The 20,933-nt window shown below is 36.6% G+C and overlaps 1 protein-coding gene across 4 annotated transcripts in view; it reads right to left on the bottom strand.

The window, feature by feature from the left end:
- FNBP1L (formin binding protein 1 like) overlaps window positions 1–20,933 on the bottom strand; it is a 56,494-nt gene that overhangs the window by 22,911 nt on the left and 12,650 nt on the right. For all 4 annotated transcript variants that reach the window (XM_041421473.1, XM_041421474.1, XM_041421471.1 and 1 more), the window contains one exon: window positions 5,129–5,244. In XM_041421473.1, the coding sequence (XP_041277407.1) occupies window positions 5,129–5,244 (116 nt within the window). The remainder of the gene's footprint in view (window positions 1–5,128; window positions 5,245–20,933) is intronic.

Genomic DNA, 20,933 nt, shown 5'->3' with positions numbered 1-20,933 from the left:
TGAGCCTTTTCAAGGGAAGATTTTCAGAGTTGTTAAAAATGAGAAAAGAAATTACATACTAAAGCCACAAAGTTTAAAAACAGCAGGAGAGAAGGGTGATAAATACAGATGATTTACTACCATGCTGATTTTTGTTCTGGTTTAATTCTTTAATGCAATTGTTTACTATTTCTAGAAAGACACAAATATTATATAATTCCTTCTCCTAATAACTGCCAGTTTCATTAGTCAATCCCATCTACCTTTGGATCAAAGGAACACAGGTTTGAGACACTGTGATCAGGATTTAACAGCACAAGGTACAGTAATCAATGGCAATAAATATGAAATGACAAGCAAATGCAGATGTCAAGGGTCAAAGAAAAAGACAGTGTTCATGTGAACAATTATGCATAGATAGCTTTTCCAGTAAGTGAATACCAACCCCTAATCAAAACAGAGATATTAAATTTGAATTGTTGAAAAGCAGCCAGTATGAGCATGCATTTGAAAAGTGAAGCATTCTTTCAAAGAGAAGCCAGCTGATACTTCTAAGGGGGCATAACTTCCTCTGACATTTCAGTCTAAATCCATGTCTAATTCTCAGACTTCAGATATGGATCTGGACTAGCTTATAAGAAACTTGTACAAGTAATTGCTGATCATCAGAACAGAAAAACATCTGTAATATTAACGCCTTTGCTTCCTATGAAAAGTGGAGATGATGACACTTTAATCCACTTTGGTAGTGGAGTTTTGATGGCTTCTATCACACTCAGTCTTACAGCCAGCCATTTGGAAGCAGATTTTATACAGGAATAACCAAATGCAATTGTACTGCTCCTGTAATTTTATTAACCTCACTTCTTGGTATAAATTGGTCTCAGGTTCACACCAGTGAGACAGAAACCTGATTTTTAAGAGAAGTACCACCTCAGTCACCTAGGCAGAAGCTTCAAAAAGGACTTCAGTTGATAAAAATTACTTCCAGTCAGGTACATAGAACATCTACACAAAATTTTACAGATGTGTAAAAAGTTGTGTTTATCAACTCAAAACTAAGTTTTCTTCAGTCAATTAACACAGCACATAAAGAACAGACGCAGCAGCATCAAACTGGTACAATTTCTATTAAGGCAGCAGCTCAGGTACTGTGGTATCTGCTTATACTAAATCACTACAGCCTCTGTATCATATTAGAAATGAGCCTGGTCACAAACTTTTTTTTGCTTTCATAAGTAGTTAAAATTGCAGTAAAGTACTTAAGAGCATTTCCTATTTATATGCAAAGTAATGGTTTCTATACAATTCTGATGCCTTCAGGGACTGCACATCAGTACTGTGGACTGGGTGAAACAGTAACAGTTAACTGTGCTTAGTAACATCTCATCAGAAACACTGGAGCAATCAATCTTAAAAAAAACCTGGACTTCAAGTTTACAAAGCTGAACATCCTTGGAACCATTACGAAATCACATGTTCAAGTTTTTAGCAACAGGACTATAAAAAAAAAAACTGCCACAGCCATATTTGAAGAGTAACAAGCAGTGTAAAATCTCAGCTCCAATCAAAGGAAGAGTTTTGAGAAATGATCACATGTGGTGATAATCTGTGTACCCAGCTTTACATTTGAGCGTACACCCATTTTCAAAAAATCTTCCCAAGATTATGCATATAAAAATGTGGAAAATGTCTCAGTTTGACTAGACATATGCATATATTCATACTGTATTTATAAAAATATCACTTAAACACAACAGTATGCAGAAGGAACATGAAAAATAGATTTGATCAGAGTAACCAGGTATCTCCAGAGAGCACACTTTTAATGGGCTACAAACATCTTAGGAACAATCATAGCTATTTGCTTTAAACCAGCAATAGAGAAACTGACCATATTCAGAAATTTTATTCCATGGCAGTTTCATATCCAGCTACAGGTATAACTTGTACTACTGCCTAACATCACAGAAAGTGGAACTCCTGTCTGCTCAAGTGTCATAATGCTTTAGACAGGATGAAAAGGGAGCAAACCTCCAGAATTATTTTGTGTAATGATGTGGAACAAACCAGACCTTCACATTGCCCCTTTTAAGTAACAATGCTGGTCAAAAATAGCATCTGAGAATTCAATTTAAATATTCAGTCTAGAGCCCAGTAGTTTGGCACACATTAAATCTCATTTTTTTCAATTACAAAATAAAAAACAAACAGTCATATCATTAAAATGGAATGTGTTAATGCACCCTGCAATATCTCTGTCCTGATTCACATCCCTGTAACTCAGTAACAGCCTCTAAAAACCTTTGCAAACTTTGCAGTAACACAATACATTAGCTGAGACCTACAAGACACAAAACTTAAGATTTTCCTTTAAGTTAGCTCAAACAAAATCAAATTGCACTTCCTTTTTTGTTTCAGAACACATTATGTTGCAGACAAAAACAAGACAAGCTGTCTAGGGTGGTTTTTCCCCCCACAGACAATTGAGAATTCCCCCATTTTTCTTGTAATTTTTTCACTATCAAAGAAGAATAGCAAGGAATGACTTGTAACCTAAAACCAGCATTTGGAAAAGTTATCACTTCTGGAATTACTTGGCAACCATGAGATGCAACACCTGCATACAGTAAGAATATATAAGGAGCTCAAACAGCCCCTCATATGCTGTACAGGCATCACTTGCCCTCTCCTAGGAGGCCTGGAAGGGTTTTTGCACCTGGGAAAGGCTCATTACTAAGTTGTGACAGCATAAAGAAAAATAAAGGTTTCAAAATGCAAGGGTATACACAAAGTGAATGTGAATTTCTGCCAGGAGACTGACTCTAGTAAGTGAAAACTGTTATGAAAAGTTCACTCAAGTTTTCATCCTTGGGTTTAAGTCTATGAGAATAAGACCCATCAATGATCTCAACAGGATGTTCATAGTCCACACTGAAACCAAGACAGTAAAAAAATACCACCATGCATCACTAGCTGGATCTCCTGACTAAACTTGGCTTTCCTTGGTCTCCCATCCAAGTACTAAGAGAGCCACAGAACTACCAAGAGCTGACCACTTGCTGTACTGTTTATACTCTACTAACCAAGAGCATTATTAATCTCAGTAATAAAGTTCATTATGAAAAGTCTCAAACACTCTTTTTCAGATTGTTTTCCATTACAAAAGCAAGAAACAGTGATACACTAGAAATTTGCATTAGGGATAATAATACCTATCTCACAGGCCATATGCTGCCAATATTAAAATTCACCAGAATCACAGTCCATCCCACAAGACCTTCTCTCAGAACTTCCAGGAGCAAGATGCAGGCTGGCTAAGTCTTCTGAAGGTGACAATTTTGCTTGAGCTCAATCCCCCCTGGGCCTCATAACTATGTTACATAATTAAAAACAGTGAGTATCCTCAGGAGCAATGATGGCTGAAATCAAGTTGTTACCATGAGACAGTTCACTACTAAACAGTCAAGTCTCCTCCAAAGAATATATATGCAAGCATATCAAAGAGTAACTCATGAACTGGTCTACTGGCAGAAAATCAGCCACCCTCTGATGTGTGTGCTGTCCAGACCCTGGTGGGAAGCAGGCAGGAAGCGCATGCATGCACTGTATAACACGTGTGCAGCAAGACCTGTGCTTCCCAGAACTGTCATACTTACTGCACAGGGACAGTCACTCCAGGCATCTGACAGAAGGGGTACTCGACAAAACGCTTTCATTTTTGAAAGACACTTTAAGAAAAATCAGTAGTTTTACCCAGAGTAAAATGCTGAACAGAGAAAATCTCCTATTTTTAGTCAAATCCTGAAGTAATAACGTGGTGTCTCGTCTTGCTAGCTGTGGAATGAACCTTTAAATACAATTAAGCAAAATGGCATTTGTTAATACTATTTAAGGATAAGATCTTGATAGAGATCTGTGGAAATAACATATACCTCTATTTTTAACAGACAACTGAAAGCAAATTAAAACAGGGCTGCAAACTGTGCTGTGCATGCTTCCAACCTTCCTTTACCTCTTCAAGTTCTTCTATACCAGCTTTGGAAAAGTGGTATTTATTTTCTTCCTTCCAAGAAAAAAATTCCTTCAGTAAAACAATGGGTTATTATGTCAGGTGAATATATACAACATGATGAAAAGAAACTGATAAAGAAATCAAAAAGGAAATGAGCAGCCCCCATATAGAACATCCATATACTCAGCTGGGAACCTCATTACTGTATTAATGAGGAAGGATTTCTCAGCTCTCTATCTAGTGACAATCTGGTTTGCAAATGATGGAAGAAAGCACAGGAGAGAAGTTGCTATCAGTTTCAGTCTGACAAGAGAAGGCAGCAGGTTCAGTTGAATCCCTAAAGGCATTCAGGACAGTAAAGATGACAGTGAAGGCAAAGATGGCAGTGAAGGCCAAGTTCACAAGAGTGTCTTATTTTCAATTTTATTCTTCAAGCACTGAGTGCACTATTGGTAAAAATGAACCTACTTTTTCTGAAGAAATAACTTTATTCTGAAGCAGCCATTTCATGGCTGCTACTCTCTTTGTATGTTCCCTGAAGGGAAATTCCTATTGGACTTAAAAGATGTTTCAATTGGCAGCTATAGAACAGAGGAAAGACAAAGGGTGGCTGGGTCACAGTCTCACCCAAAGGGACAAGACCTGCTATGGAAAGGGTGTGCTTTAAGGACAGGAAGGTCTTGTTGTTTTCTCAAGTTCAACTCAATCAGATTTCTTAACACAATGTAGTGTAGCTCTTGCCAATTCAACATGAGAAATTAATTAGTAGCAGAGACACACACACACTCAAGTGTAGATACAGATAATGCACTTTACAGCAAACGTGCTGACAGTCAGTGCAAAAAAATCACTCTGGTTTTCCTTGTTTGTAATCTTTAATTTTAAGCCTTAAACCTTTTTAGTTCAAAGATCTAAAGGGTGAGTGGGAGAGAAGGCAAAAACAAGCAAGCAAGTGCACACCCAAAGATAATTTTCTGGTTTGGACTGGACTGTTGTGAAAAAAGCTAGTAGTGATCTAACTAACTCTGTAAATGAAAAACAGTCATTCATCACAACATTTCATATTTGCCCAGCAAATGATACGGTGATTTTAAGTAACTTTTAAGATCCACTTGCAAAGAAAAAAAACCTTACCTCAGTTGTTTTGCATAGTTTTGCTCAATTTCTATCCTTTCTTTTACAAATTTTGCGTATTTCTCCAAGAAGTCAATGCCCCACTGCGTATGCTTGTCCAAGTTATCAAACTGATCCTTTAAAAACAAAAGGAAACAAAATTACTTAGAATTAGTTAAGAATCACAGCAGCACCAGATTTACACATCATTTATTTACAAGCTGTGCTCTGAGGAAATGCTTGCTACTGGGCTAGAAGTCATTCAAGTTATAAATCAGTCAAATGTATATATACGTATCAGTCATATATACCAGAACAGCAGGTTTCATGTGCAGGAACAGATCTACCTCTTTTTATAGAAATAGCTCTAAATACTTTAACTGTAAGCAGCCTTTCATCACTTTCACAATGCAAATCTTTCTTTCTTCTCAAAACCCTTTATTTCAAAAGTGCATCTTTTCCACCAAGACAACAGACCTAACCAAAGATCACTATTACATAAGTAAGAGACAGCTCACAGGAGAGATGTCCGGCAGCTTTGAAACACAGTAAGTTATAATTTCATTGGATACAAAAAAATTCACTCTTAGGATTACCCACTGAAAGAAAAATAACAAATTTCAGCAGCATGACTAAATGTGGGGGTAGTCTGCACATCAAAAACATTTATTAAATCAAAACTATATATACAGCTCTTGATCAGCTCTAACAGGAGATTCCAAGGAAAGCAAACACCTGTTCTTAGTAATTAAGAAAGTTTTAGCAAACTAAAGGCACAAGACAAAAAGGAGAAACAGTCAAAAATAAAAGTTGGGGAATTTTAAATACATTCAACCATCTTCAAAACTGATCTTTCACTGCACTCTGTACTGATTAATAGGTGTTACACTAATTAGAACAAGTTGAAAAGTCAAAAAACAAGTGGAAATAGGGGGGTTAAGAATTAGGCAGGAGAAAACAAAGGTACAAAATACTGCCTAGCAAATAGTTTTAGTCTAACACATACTTGCATTTTATGCTACAATATTCCACCACAGTGAAAAAATCAAGGACCTTCAGCTTACAGTGGCATTTAAAATTAGTAGTTATTTAGTAATCCAAAAAGGCAAGTAACTGAAACATCAAAGTTTGTGTCCTGTAGAGGCTGAATCCAAATCCACTTCACAGTAAACTTAAAAAATAAAAAGCAAAATAAGCAAAAAGCTAAGGAAGCCATTAAGTTCAAAATTTAATTAACTTGCACAAAAAAAGCTCTGAAGGCTGTTTATCAGAGGCTATCTCTTGCAGACTCACTAGCTTGCCTGAACCTAATGAATGATGTAGACTTCTAGCAATAGCCACTTAAGTTCAATTTCAACATGCACTAGGATGATCTACAGCTAAATCAAAATAATGCCTAAAATGCTGCAAGACTCAAGGATCATGTATTCACTTAAAGAGATACCAGGTGAACACAGCTATATAACCAATAAAAACAACGTAACAAGATTAAGGTTGCTCTCAAGCGCTGCCTTGCAGGTCCCAGAATCCTACACCTCGGACTAACAACCACAGCCGTTAGCGCCGTGAACACTTCAGTCCAATGGCATGCAAGTACTGCCACCAAAAGCATCCATCCTGTTCTACCGCCAGCCTCTGCACCACTCTCTCCACCACAACCACTTTCCCTGATGTTTCACCACAGAACCAGCCAAGAGATGGGAGAGGGACTGAAGACAAGATTTCAATGTATTTGGGAAACCATGGCCTGTATCTCACATTATTCTGATACGTGCACTTCACACCAATGGACATTTCCACTCTAAACAGCTTATGTCAAATAAAGTGGCATTTCTGCTACTGCTTTTAGAGAAGCTGCACATGCATGGTTTGAGTATGGGAACAGACAGACAACCAGGCTGTGGCATCAAACCACATTTGTAAATATGTGTAAAAATACATCAGTCTCAAGAAGCCTCTCTTTTTTACACTTCACTCATTTGTGTAATTACTCTTACAAAATTAACCCAGCATCCAAAAGCAGTTTGTAAAAGATGCTTCTGGCGTGAAGTCAATACCTAATACCATTAAAGAGAACTGACTTCCTTCAGCAAGGAGCAGAACAAAGCCTTTGCTGTCCTACTTAAGCTCTTTAGACCACAAAGCTCTCATTTGCTGCTAAGGTTTCATTAGCATTAGGGAACACCACATTACTTATGTTTCCAAACATGCAACCAGAGACAGTGGCTTTCCAAATATTTTGTTGAAACAAAAAAGGACTCCACTGCTCAAACTTCCTTCAAGATCTGCTGTTAATATGAAAATTACATTTGACAAGCTATCATGCTTTACTACAAGGATTTCATCACTAATCATATAACAAAAACTCTCTTCCCTGCCTCAATTCCTCTTCTTCATGTGATTCTAGAAACAGTATGTTCTGTGCAAAGACAGCTTTGTTGGATTATCCAAGTTTCACAATTTTTCAAATTCTCTATAAACAATAAACCAATGAACTAAAGTCTGTGGCCATAAGAATCACCTTACACTGTTTTGTAAAGCCACTGAGATAAATGAGCAAAAGATAAAGGCAACATCAGCAAATAAGCAAAAAGGCCTGGCCTTTTCAGAAAGGCTTCCACAGGGGAGTCACAAATTTACTTATTTACTTTCATTCTCTCTCCAGAAGCTCACATTTGAGCTCTGGGCCTCGATTAAGCAAAAAGCTCCCTTTTTGTACCAGAACACAAACAGCAAATCTTCCAGACTACTACAAAGGAAATCAAACTAATGAACCGAGATACAAGTGATGTCTTCAGTGGAAAAAAAATTGTAAAAAAATCAGGCAATGCTGTACAGATAAGAAAATAGACCAAATAGCTGCAATAAAATTTAGGTCTGTAATTTCAAAACAAATATATCAGTGTAGTAATTTGGCTAGCTCCTTTATAAGAAATATGAAAACTGCATTAACTAGAGATCAGCAAAATGTTACTTTAAAAAAGAAATCACATCCCACAATATCTGGCTATCTATGCCTTGATAATGAAGTAAGTTGTCAACAGTATTTCCAAGCAAATATATATTGGTGTTTGTCTGGTAACTGCCCACATCCCTTGCCAGCTGAGCAGAAAATTTTTGTAAAAACCTTTATTAAAACTGCAGCTGACTATTATTAAAGTGATTAAGGTCAGCTAATGGATGACTGCCCTATGTAGAAACTGCCCACTCAAAAGTGGAATGTAGTCCAATGCCTCTCCATTACAAACAAACAAATCTGACACTCGACAAGAAGTTTGTAGTAGGTCAAAACAGACTATTCCAAAACAAATGTCACCTACCTAAATGCTACTTCCAGATTATTTACTGGAACCACACATCAATGTTATAAACACTCCAGGTTTGCAGCTCTAAACTTATCATGTGTTTGCAGATACCAGGAAGCTTTACAAAAATAGCAGTTGAAGCACCAAAGCCAAGAGCAAACCTCACTCAAACCTGCACCCAAGACAAAACAGACTCTCCTGGGTTAAACTTGAGATTTGCTCTCCTCCTCTTACTTACACTTGTTTTTTCTCCAAACAAGCCTTAAGAACCAACAAAAAGAAAAACATGGGAGATCTCTTCAGAGGGATGAGCATGCTACAGCATAAACACTGGACGTTTGGTCTTCCCAAAGAGACACTGAACTAGTGCGGCAGTTTCAAATAAAAGGCGTTCAACAAGATCGAGATTTTTACAGGGTTAGTGTTCCCAGCTTTCATGAACTTCAGAAAGCAATTCTACTTGCATTTAAAGCCAGGATTGTGGTATCATTCTATAAAAAAAATCCTTCTGTTTCACTAATTTATTCCTTTACAGTATGTAAACTAGCTAAATGCATTAACATTGAATTGCTTTCAAACTAGTCTCCCATTTCACTGACCTCCAGACAATACAGCTGAAAGTTTTAAGAATCACATTAAACACTGAAGTACATTGACTTACAATTTCAGAAACCTATCTCAATTAATTACATCTGCAATATCTACTTAATAAAACATTTTATTTGAAATGAGGATACTTTGCATTAATTATTCTACCATCATTTTATTCTCTATTGACTCAACTGTTCATCATTACTTCCATACTTTTATCTGACCACAATTTTAGAGTCTGCAGTTACCCAAGTGATCTTATTTGCACTTCTGAAACACTGGCTCAAGATGAGATTTTTTTTCCCAATTCTTTGTTCTACAGGCTGCACGGCCAGTCTAAACTTCCAAGTCAGTGAGTGGGAGATGAAAAACTCAATCCTGTCTTTTGCTCTCTAAATTCTTAACCCTTATGCAGGTTAGTATAAGGAAATATATACTATGACAATGTTCAGAGCATGGAAGAGCAGGAACCAGGTCTTGGTTCAGGGACCAAGAAAAAATGGAAACACTTGGCATCAAAAAAGCCCCAGTGCATTTGTGGATATAAATATTTTATTTTATTATCACCTTACTAAAAGCCATGACTTACTTAACCACAAAGCTACAAGTACACAGAAAGCCAAGTGAGAAAATGTGGGTGATTAGGTAACTTAATACCCACCTTAGCAGTTCTTGTTTACTCAATTTATGCCCATGAGGCTTTATCAAATGAACCTGAATTATGGATAAATTTAAGTAATAGTTAAATTCTGCATAATGTCTTTTTTTGCCTGCATGAGCAGCCCTGAAGAAGAAAAACAGACTGCTTCATAACACCCAACTCTATTCAAGAAGTTAAATATTTTAAGTTGCAAAACATTATTAAGTGACTATTTAACATACTGAGATTTTATAACTCTTATGAAATAGCTGTATTATGAAACATTATGCAGCTTGGGTTTTATTTTTTTAATTTTTAGACAATGATCAAGGCCTTCAAATTATTCAGTTTTACTTGGAGGTGTCTCCAAGTAAATTTCTTTATTTCAAAAAACTAAACAAAACAAACTAAATATCTTGCCATGTTTGTACAAAGAACTACCTGATGCACTACATTAAAAGTTATGGGAACCATAATCATTTATGAGTATATTAATGAGAACTTACCAGCATAATATACTATACCTTTCCCTATTTGTCTTCAGGACAAGTTAATTAGAAAATTTTATTTTAATTAGAGCATGTCACACTCATCTACTTCTGACAATACAATTCAGCTTCTCTTCATGGGTATGTCTCCACTGTCTGTTTTGGGTTTCTACTTTTGTCTCTATGCATTCCTGCTTCCTTTTCTATCTTTGGATAATAGCTCTTTTATTTTACTGTCTGAACTGATTATCATTCCTCTGTATTCCTGCCTGTTTGTTTTCATAATTATCAATTTGGTCTGGTCTTTCTTTTTTCCTTTCAACTGCAATGTCCTTCTTCTAACCAGGCAGACAAAAGCTGCTTCCAGCTAAACAGTACTTTATCTTTTCAAAACACCCTGTTAGCTTCACGTCTGAAAACGAACAAAGAGCTGTTTCTATATCAAGAACAAAAAACAAAGTGTTTTGCTTTTCTGCTTTCTACGAGTTCTGGATTGTAGCTCCAGACTAATCTGTAAATTGTACCTCATTCCTCTCTGAAAACAATCTAGGTATTAGAGTTGAGAGAGAAAAAATATGCTGTGAGCAAACTTAAAGGCTAAGTATTTTACAGACTAAAAGATTAATATCAATTAGAAGGTTCAGGGCAGCAACATCCAAAGCCATAGTGACACTGTAAATAAAGCAGAGGCACTCACACTAAGACGAGAAAAAAGTTACATGTTCATATACATAAACAGTACTTCACATTTTAATTTCATATTAAAAAAAAGTTCACTATAGATGGTACAGGCATATGTACAGTATACTAAGAAGAAAACTTGCTAGTCTTTTTGAGACATGAAATGAGGAATTATTCCTAAAAAGAATTTCTCAAAACAGTTTGTAGGTTGACCTTCAGGACATGGAGCTACTTTGCTTGCAAAAATTAAGACACTGGTATTAAGAGTACGCTATGTTGTAGCTTGAAAATATTTGAGAGAGAAATTCTGCTAGAAGTGCACAGTGCTTAATATGCAAAAAGAAAACAACAGTGAATTAAAAATCACTCTTAGCTGGATGAAAGATTACTTTGCTCTGAGGAATAAACTAATAAATTCATAGTATCAACACAGTATGAAAAATCTATTTGCCTGTTAAGCTCTCGTATATATTTTCAAAAGTAGTATCACTGTCAACTTTAATTTTAAAAAGTCAATTTCTATGATTAGAGAAATATTTGCATGATAATGTGAGCAAAAAGCTCAAGAAAGTACTGAACCACTGGAAATGCAGCCACGCTGTAAAATAATGCATACAGTAAATCGGCTTTCTAAAGCAAAGCTAAAAATGGAGAGCTGCAATTGAGGAAGAGAAAGACAAAGACTGTTCTTCTCCATAAAGATGTCCCCAGACCAGCAGCAAAGGAACTGCTTTGGAAACTCCAGATGAAAGTCAGGTCTGGCAGGAGGGGATGTCTTGTTTGAGACCTAACAACTTCACAGGTGTGACACATTTAGTTTCCAGGAAAGAGCAGGAATCTGCCACAGACAGAATACATGCGGAAACATTTTAGACTACTTTTGAAATGAGCAGCCCTAATTACAAAAGAATCATGTTCTGCTTCTAGAGATTAACAGATCAGCTGAAAAACATTAGCGATTACAGCTGCGCACCCCAGTTCACCCGTGCCACTGAATGGACCAGAGCTGGACTAATCATTAGACTTTACCAGCAACAGTTACCCACCAGCAGAGCAAACTGTGATTGAAACAGTTCACAACAGGGACAAGGAACACCAACATTAAGACAAGAGAGGAAAGGAACACGCCACAGAGGGTATCTCAACAACCACTCCTATTTGCCCTGTTAATGAATAATCTCCAGAATTCTTCAGATTCTTAACAGATGGTCACATTCATAAGAACTAGAACAGTATATCTGCCTCACTGCATCATGATGCAAACTGAAGTAAGGAAAACATCACTTCTGTGCAGTACCTGCAGACGTGCTCTCTTCTTCACTCAGATGACCCTGCTCGGTTGTCCCATACACTGCAGGGAGGGCGATTCCCTAAACACACCACATCTTCCTCCCCAGGAAGTTCTACCAACACAGTGTGTAGCAGCCAGAACACATTTCCAGGCCTCCTTCCTCTCTGCTACCCATCATAGTCTCTCCATTCTGTGCTTGTCAATGAACAGGCTCTCCAGTGTGGGTGTGTATCTGCTGTAACTAACACCTTTACCTACAAGCCAGGAAGGAGGTAAGTACCGTGTCCCAAACAGTGAGAATGGACTCCCTTACCACCACCACTTGAGAAAAATACAAACACGCACACACTCATATGAAGCAAGTATCACTAGAATACAAGGATACATAAAACATAGATCAGGAAATCCTACTTTGTAAACTAGATCCCACTAGAACCCACTCACTTAGCTTTCAATCATCCCCTTAATTTCATTCAACTTTTAATTGGGACGATCTTTTTTAAAAAAAAACTTAGCCAGATTTTTTTCACATATGTTCTTAATAGAGATTGTTAGAATACTTGAGCTTTATCTGCATTTGAACCAAAGCTTAATTCTGAAACTCATTCTATTTTCCGCTTAATTCCCACACTAATGTAAAACAGACCATTTTCAAACTTCTCTATCCAAGACAATAGCAGATCACAAACCATGTATTTTGGAGCATTATTGGATTAAAATAGTTGCCATCTTAACACAGGGGCAGTATTACACTTGCCTTGTATATACAAAGGATATAATTACGTCCATTCCCCTAAACACCAAGAAATCTTATTTTCACCATAGCCAAGCCAGAAAACAGGCACTTCCTGAGTCTTCTGGGAATGGCTGAAGGTTGTTAATAAACAGACTGAAGCATAAGTACATTTTAGTCCTAGTTATGTCACTTGAAATAGGAGACAGGAAGACTATGTTTAACCCTAAATGAAGTAAGTGCGATATCATGCATCACAGTAAAAAAAATGCTACTACTGTTTGTACAATGCTTAGAGATGCTGCTGCTCATTATAAGAAATATCTGGAGAAAATCCCATCTTTCCAGTAACACTAGAATAACAGATTATAAAGCAGTGAGGCTATAAATCAATGAAGTAGCAGAATACTGAATTTGCTGTATGACCAACAGCCACGTGAGGCCTCATGTGAAGCAGAAGTTCTGTGCAAAACCAGCACATTTACTGCATGATTAATGGTTGCCTACAGAAAATCTGCAAGAACAAATAATCTGCCTTAGAAAACACAGATGCAAGACTTTTATTTTTGAAAAACTGTGTAAAGAATAATTTAGTTCTTCAGTTACAAAATATTACATGACTTGACACTCTATGTACAAGGTGAATGTTTTAGTGTATGACTAAAGAATCCTTGATGAAACTACTGAAACCTTCCAAAACTTTTAAATGCCTCTCCACCAACTACAGATGCATCCACAATATTATTAAAAATGCATCCACGGAAGACTGACTGAGCAAGCAACTCTGACACTCCCCAGTTCTTGTATGTAACTTAATCTGTTTTTGCATTCTGGAGGATCTGTTTTTTCAAAACTTGTACAAAAAAGAAAGGGATCTCATCTACTAACAACTTCTTCAGTGAAGGGTTAAATTCCTGCTCTGGTCAGTCTGGCATAGCATCTAACAAGCAGAGTCTGAGCTGTTTTTTTCGTCTCCATACATATTAAGGGAGTGAACAGCACACTCAAGACAAGAAGGGAGTAGTCTCAGTGTTAGAAAGCGAGGCAATAGGGGAAAGACAGAATGTTTGCACATGGAACATTAGAGAACACCGAGATGTCCTACATCACAAATTCAGAAAACAAGATCTGCATGTGTATACAAAACTCTGGACCAACTGTATTACATGTCCAGCTGCAATACCATGAGACCCAACTTACACTGACTATTTAGTGAGTTTTACTGAACTGAAATGTGACATTCAAAATAACTCAGTTTGCGCATTAGTTAGAGGCTAGTCTATAGACTTCGCTACAGTTTAAAACTATACTAGGGTCACAGCTCTGAGCCCATCAAAAAGCCGAGATGCCTGATACAAATTTAAAACAAGGAAGTACTTTCTGCCAGAGGAGGGAGGTGAAAAAGAAGGGAGAATGGCAACTTCCCTCTCATCCAAATATCACTTCCCTGTATTTATCTGCTCAGCTATTAAGTAGACTGTAGGATACCATTTTCAACTGACTTAGAAGTTATAAACTGTTTCACAAATATGATGGCGAAATCCCAGGCAGACAAGTGAATTTAGTGCGTTTCACACTTAAAAGATGCATCTTTAGGCTTTGTCTCAATAGAATAGTGAGAAAGAAAAGAACCTATTGGTTGAATCACATTGTTTATGATTCTGACAAATAGGGCAAATATAGTGTAAAAATATCTATAGAGAATCCAGGCACTGAGTATCACCAGCAGAACTTCATTTTAACACAGAAAGCGAGGTATATACCTTGCCATATCCATGGCATATTCCTTATAACTTTCCTCACATGTATTTAATGAAGGTGTACATTATTTAGTATCTCAAACTCTTGTCAACAGCTCCTTAAAAAACACATTTCATGCCACTATTTTTACACAGCAACTGGAGTGAACAATGAACTCATAAAACTTACAGCACAAGAATATAACAAACATATCCTGCTCTTAACTTAAAGTTAATTTCTCACAATAGTTGTAATTACAATACCCAGTAAACCTACAGTAACTTGGTACAGGAGTAATATATAGTGGTTCTTCTTGTGACATGAATCTTTTAGCTCCAAGCACAGACCCAGAGAAAACTCCCCATTCAGCATAGCTCTGATAAGCTGTCTCAACTACTCTTTCCTCCTACATGCAGAAGCTACAGTGAACACAGCTGGAATATGAGAAGGTATTTCCTAGTGTTACTAACAGTTCCCATCAGACTATTGGGACAGACTTAAGACAAAGGCATAAACCTTACATTTGTTGCTACTGATATTCAAAAGAGAAAACTGTAACTTCATAGCTTGTAAACAAATATTTGCTCTTCTAAACCACTCAGAGTAAGATACCTATACATAGGTATTTTGATCAGCCCTTCAATTGTATTGAATTAAATCATTAGCCTTTTATGGTAGGAAGGGCTGCAAATACTAATAGAGTCAACGACCACGGACTGTTCTGAGCACACTCCCCACTACAAGGGAGCAGACACTGCTCAGTACTTCAGAACACCAGAGATCACGGGACCAGTTACGTAAATAGTTACAGAACTGGAAGGCTGTTGACTGATTTGCCATATGCTGTTTGTTTTGTCAACCCAACCAACAAGATTTTTCTGTAACAAGTCCTACCGAAAAGTGAACTTCCCTTTCCAGTGTCATCTGTAAATACACTTCAGTGTTCAAGAGAAAGACTATAGTAGCCACATCTTTTTCCCTTCACAAATATCTTGCTAGCAACAGTAAATACTTTTCAAACTTGATTATAAAACCAGATTCATACACTTAAGAAGAAATTAACATGGCAGTAAATTAGAGCCTTCTTCCACTCTTTGGAACATTATTTCAGACACAGATAAATATCCTGACAGAAAACAAACCAAACACACACACAAACCCCAGAAAAAACAAAACAACACCCAAATCCAAAAACTCAAAACAAAATGAAAACCACCAACACCCCCCACGTCCTTTATTTGCAATGGAATCTACTGTACTCATTGTTTTTGAGGCAAAATTCGTAGTAACATTAACATAACTGAATAAAGAATTTAAACTAAAACCAGATGTTATTACTGGCACCTTCAAAACAGTGGAATTTTTCGAGATTTTGTGATTCAGATAACATTAAAATGTAACGCAATTTTACTGTGTATCAGTTTCTCTCAGAGTTTTTAAGATATGAGCCTAGAAATACACAGTAAAATCCTCCTATATTTCACCACAGCCTTCAGAATCATAATCTGTATTGTAAGAATAACATTATTCATAAAACCATTTTTTCTAGTAGAAATGTACTTCCTCTGATAAATCAAATAGTACAAAAACACATAATGTTTCCCTTGGTTAACAAGGTTTTTTTTCCTTAAATTACAAAGAAAACAAGAAGAGTGATGTAATTTAACCGTAAGTGCACTTCCATTAAAAAAGTTATAAATTTAAAAAGGTAAAACAACCCTATTACAGTATATTTGAACACTGAAGTTGAATACACAAAAGCTGAGTACAAACTTCAGTGTTGTGAGAAGAAAACCCACACTTTTGAACCCTCATAGCTAGGTTCCTCATTCTTTACAAAATGTACCAAGTCCAAACTCTTAACAGCTCATTTTTCATACTGTTTCTGTAATCCAGCATATTAAAAAGACAGGGGAGTCCATAAGTACATTCTGCACCACTTCAGGAGCTCCATACTGAAAGCCAACAAATTTATAGCACAATCAGTGTCCATACTTCTGAAGCAATTCAGTACTCACATTCAGGATAGAAATAAACATAACGGCAGGGTCACACTGGCAACAGTGACACCAGACCACATCAATTTCTTATCCGAGAGTCTCTTTTTGGGAGTCAAATGAATAGTCAATGTAGAAATTAAAAGGTACTTCAGCAGAAGCAGTTATTTCCTTCCTGACTAAACTGATAAAAATAGAAGGGTATTCACACTAAAATCCAGTGGAGACCTGAACAGTATAGATGAACAAGCACCAAATCTCCGTACTTTATCTGTGACTGGACCTCAAGGTTCAAACTGGGCCCAGTCTGCTCAGCCCCAGTGAGGCACATCCGAGGTGCTGTGCCCAGTTCTGGGCTCCTCAGCACGAGGCAGACAGGGAGCTCCCCAGCCAGCCTGGCAGAGGACAGCAGGGACGATGAAGGGACTGGAGCATCTCACCAAGAACGACCGAGGGAGCTGGGGCTGCTCCCTGAGGGGTGACTGAGGGGCTCCTCAGCAGGGCCTGAGCAGTGAGGGGAGGTGTCACAGGGGGGATCCAGGCTCTGCTGGCTGGTGCCAAGCAACAGGACAAGAGACAATGGACAGAAACTGGTGCACAGGAAGATCCACCTGAACAGAAGGAAGAACTTTGCTGTGAGGGTGACTGAGCACTGCAAGAGATTGCCCAGAGGGTGTGGAGTCTCCCTCACTGGAGATATGGCAGAAGTGTTGTGATACAATCCTGTGCAGTGTGCTCTGGAATGACCCTGCTTGAGCAGGGAGCTTGGACCACTGTGGTCCCTTCCAAGCTTACTCATTGTGTGATTCTGTGACTGAAACAGAACCATCTTGGCCAGTTTCTCCCCCTCATGATTTCTCAGAATTTTTTATTCTTCTAGTCTAATTTTTTTCAGCTCTTGTTCATCCACTACTTCCCTTTTAATTCCTTCTTTAAGCCTCTTTTGCACTGCTTACCCTTCTGACATAACTTCACAGTTTACTCCAAAAGCAGATACTGAGAACATTCTTCCTACCTTCATAAAGAAACACTGTGGGAATCCAACTTAACAGCAGCATTTCAAACACTGTGTTAATTCTATACTCCATGCAAAGCATCTTGTTCCACTGATCACAGCCACAGAAAAACTACTACTGTAGTAAATCATTACTAGGTTTCCCTCCTAATGACTCTTCAATATTACCAAATCAGAAATAATAAAGAGCAAAACAGTAAAGTGCTCAACGACATACTGCAGATGTAGTTCAAAATTCAACTGCAGCAAATACTGCAGATTAAAACAGTAATTTACTACAAGTTCACTATGTAGAATCATAGAATGGCTTGGCTTGGAGAAGACTTTAAAGATCATGTTGTTCCAAACCCCCTGCCCTAGGCAGGGATACCTCCCACTAGACCAGGTCAATCAGAGCCTCACCCAGCCTTGAACACCTCCAGAATTTTGTACTTTTACCTTCCTTTTAAAAAACAGTTCTATCCAAAGAACCCTGTGAAACTTAACACTCCTTATTACAAATTGATCTGGAAGTAGAGGAAAGTGCAGCCTTTTTGTCACCTGAAGACATAACCTCTCCTGTACTTTATGACATTGCCTCACCACATTCATTATGTCCTTTATGGTAGACCTAATTATTTGGGATTTCATTCTTCAACATGAAGTGTTACTCATATCTTTATTAAGCACTCATTTCACTAAGTCTGCATGGAATTAAAATAGCAAAATATTAATCAATAACGGATAAATCTCTGTAAATAATCAATGGTCTAGGAACTGTCAAAGAAACACTAAAGAAATTCTGACAAAAAAAGCTTCAAATATTGAATAAAACATAATATGACATAAATGACATAATGAGAAAACCAAAACCCATTTCTTTCACACTGCATAAAACTGTTGTATCTTTTATTACATTGAGCATAAAACTGAAACCATCTAATTGCACATGGGAGTTTCAACATTGTTTTTAACATTACTAGCTTGATTAAAAAAACACTGAAATTTGATGTTTCATATCTGGGGAGCCATAACACTTTATACCTCTAGCAAAAACATTTAAAAATCAGTGATTAAAGCATGCCAACTTCTAATCCAAAAACCACCATGATTTTGTGCTAGAAAAAATTAAAGCAAGTGCCTTTTTCCCAAAAAGGGAAAATCTCTTTTTTTTTAGTTTTTATGTCATTACATATCATTGTGTAAAACCATGCACATCTTTTACAAAGAAAATTAATGAAACTACAATTAAATGTAATTAATTTAACAAATCTGTAACAGCATTCCGAATTCAGTACATCTTTAGCATATATGGAAAATTAAAGACACTCACCAGTCAACTACTTTTTTTCTGAAGACAATGATTTGGAAAGGAAACTATTTGATACTATTATTCCCATCAGCCTCAGAGAAATACTAAATATTTAAAACATTCAAAAGATCATTTATCAAAATATATTTGACTAAATTTTGAGTGTTCTTATGGTATCACATACCATACCACAAAACAGTCACAAGGAGGATTCATTTCCCAGATGTCCTAAAATGCTTTATAAGAATATGCAAAATTATTATTCTTTTATGGGAGCATAACGCACAATTTGCATTAAAAAAATCTCAAGGTTAATTGTGAAAACAACATTTGTTTTTGTATCATAAAAAAGCATAAGCAAAACACTTAACTGATAAACTGAAGTATTCTACATCGAGATTAAGTATATCCACTACCCAGTTACAAAGCAGATTAGTAAACTGAAACAAAGGCAGCAAAACTGGATCAAGTAAAAGTTGAGAAATATTAATATATTATCTTTACAGAAGTATCCTGGAACAGCACTTTAGCAATTACATTCTCAATGCAGTTTTTCAGAATGTGAGATTTCTTCTGTTACTTAACTCTGATGCAACTTCACTCTTCTGTGAATTGAAAATAACCTTGTACAGTCTAGAAAGACTTTTGTAAGGAGAGAAATACAGAAGAGAATGATTATTGCTTACAATTTGACCTTCCCATCTGAATTATTCAGAGAACTAGACATGAGCCCAAATCACTTAAATGAATATAACCCTGATGTTAATGTCATGGAACATGGGTCAATTCTTCGTATTTCCTAAATTGTAAAATGAAAGCCTATACTTAATATATCTTTTTTTCAGTTCCCAAAGTTCTACTGGACTTGGTTTCACTGTAATTGTTAAGAATTCAGTTTTCAAACTAGATTTCATATATATAAGCATGAATCAACTGACATGAGATGTGCCCTGCACTAGTGGCATTAGTCCATCAGGCTGGTAAAACTCATTTGCTCTCAACCTGCTGAAATTAGAGTACACTCCTGATAATAAAATTAAAGTTTCTTTTTTTTCTGGTTACATACAATCAAAAACTTTTATGCCTCTCAAGAATACATAGTAGCACAAAATAAACACTTGAATTTCTAGCATTCCACAAACCAGCTCATTCATACAAACAAATGTATCAACTAGTTATTCCATAGAGACAATCAACAGTAACATGAGAGCCATTTAGAAATAATTTAATGCTCTCTAAACTCTTGTGGTTCTCAGCACCCACCTTAAATGGCTGTCACTAACACCAGTGTCATCTGTTTTACTTCCATGTGAAAATCATGCTGAGATAACATGCACTAATATCTTAACAATAATACTTTTAACTAAGCCATGTATCTGAATGACACAGAATTTTGTTGCAAACATTTCACATCACAGATTCCAAACTCAACAATCAACTAAAATGCAAATTAAAATGTTTTTCACCCATGCTGCAAAATAGTTTTCCCCACTTAAAAAAAGAACTGGAGAGCCTACACAACACACTTACCCCATCTGCACAGTCATCTTTGATTTCTGAATCCATGTATCTTGGAAAAAATTCTTCTAATTTTTACAACTCTAATGTGTAAACTAGTAATAGGTAAAGAACTCTAACAGAAACAAATAGATTCCCAGAAACTCCAGCAGAAAACTGAGTAGCAGTTAAACTGGGCCACAACATAAATAAATGCACAGTTAGTAGGCAAATACTGACATGAATTCCGACACATAAAATTGTGGAGAAAATACTGAATAAAGGTATTTTTCCAAGATGCAACTTAGGATTCCTCATATTAATGTAGGGCAACAGCACACCAAATGTAATTCAAATAAACTACTTGCACCTGAAACAGTAAACAGTTTCCAGCCAGATGAATGCCATTGGATAAGAAATACTATCTTTTGTGTCAGCTGTATTGTGTACAGCTTTACTAGAAATGTCTTTTAATATACTGTCCTTAAAGTCAAAAGACAGTACTTAAATGAGATTATCTAAAATATATTTACTATTGTTTCCAGTCAAGTTAAAGC

Source organism: Onychostruthus taczanowskii, unplaced genomic scaffold (genome assembly GCF_017590055.1).
Source record: "Onychostruthus taczanowskii isolate IOZ18803 unplaced genomic scaffold, ASM1759005v1 scaffold7, whole genome shotgun sequence".
Classification (NCBI taxonomy): Eukaryota; Metazoa; Chordata; class Aves; order Passeriformes; family Passeridae; genus Onychostruthus; species Onychostruthus taczanowskii.
This window is presented reverse-complemented; position numbering and strand designations above follow the sequence as displayed.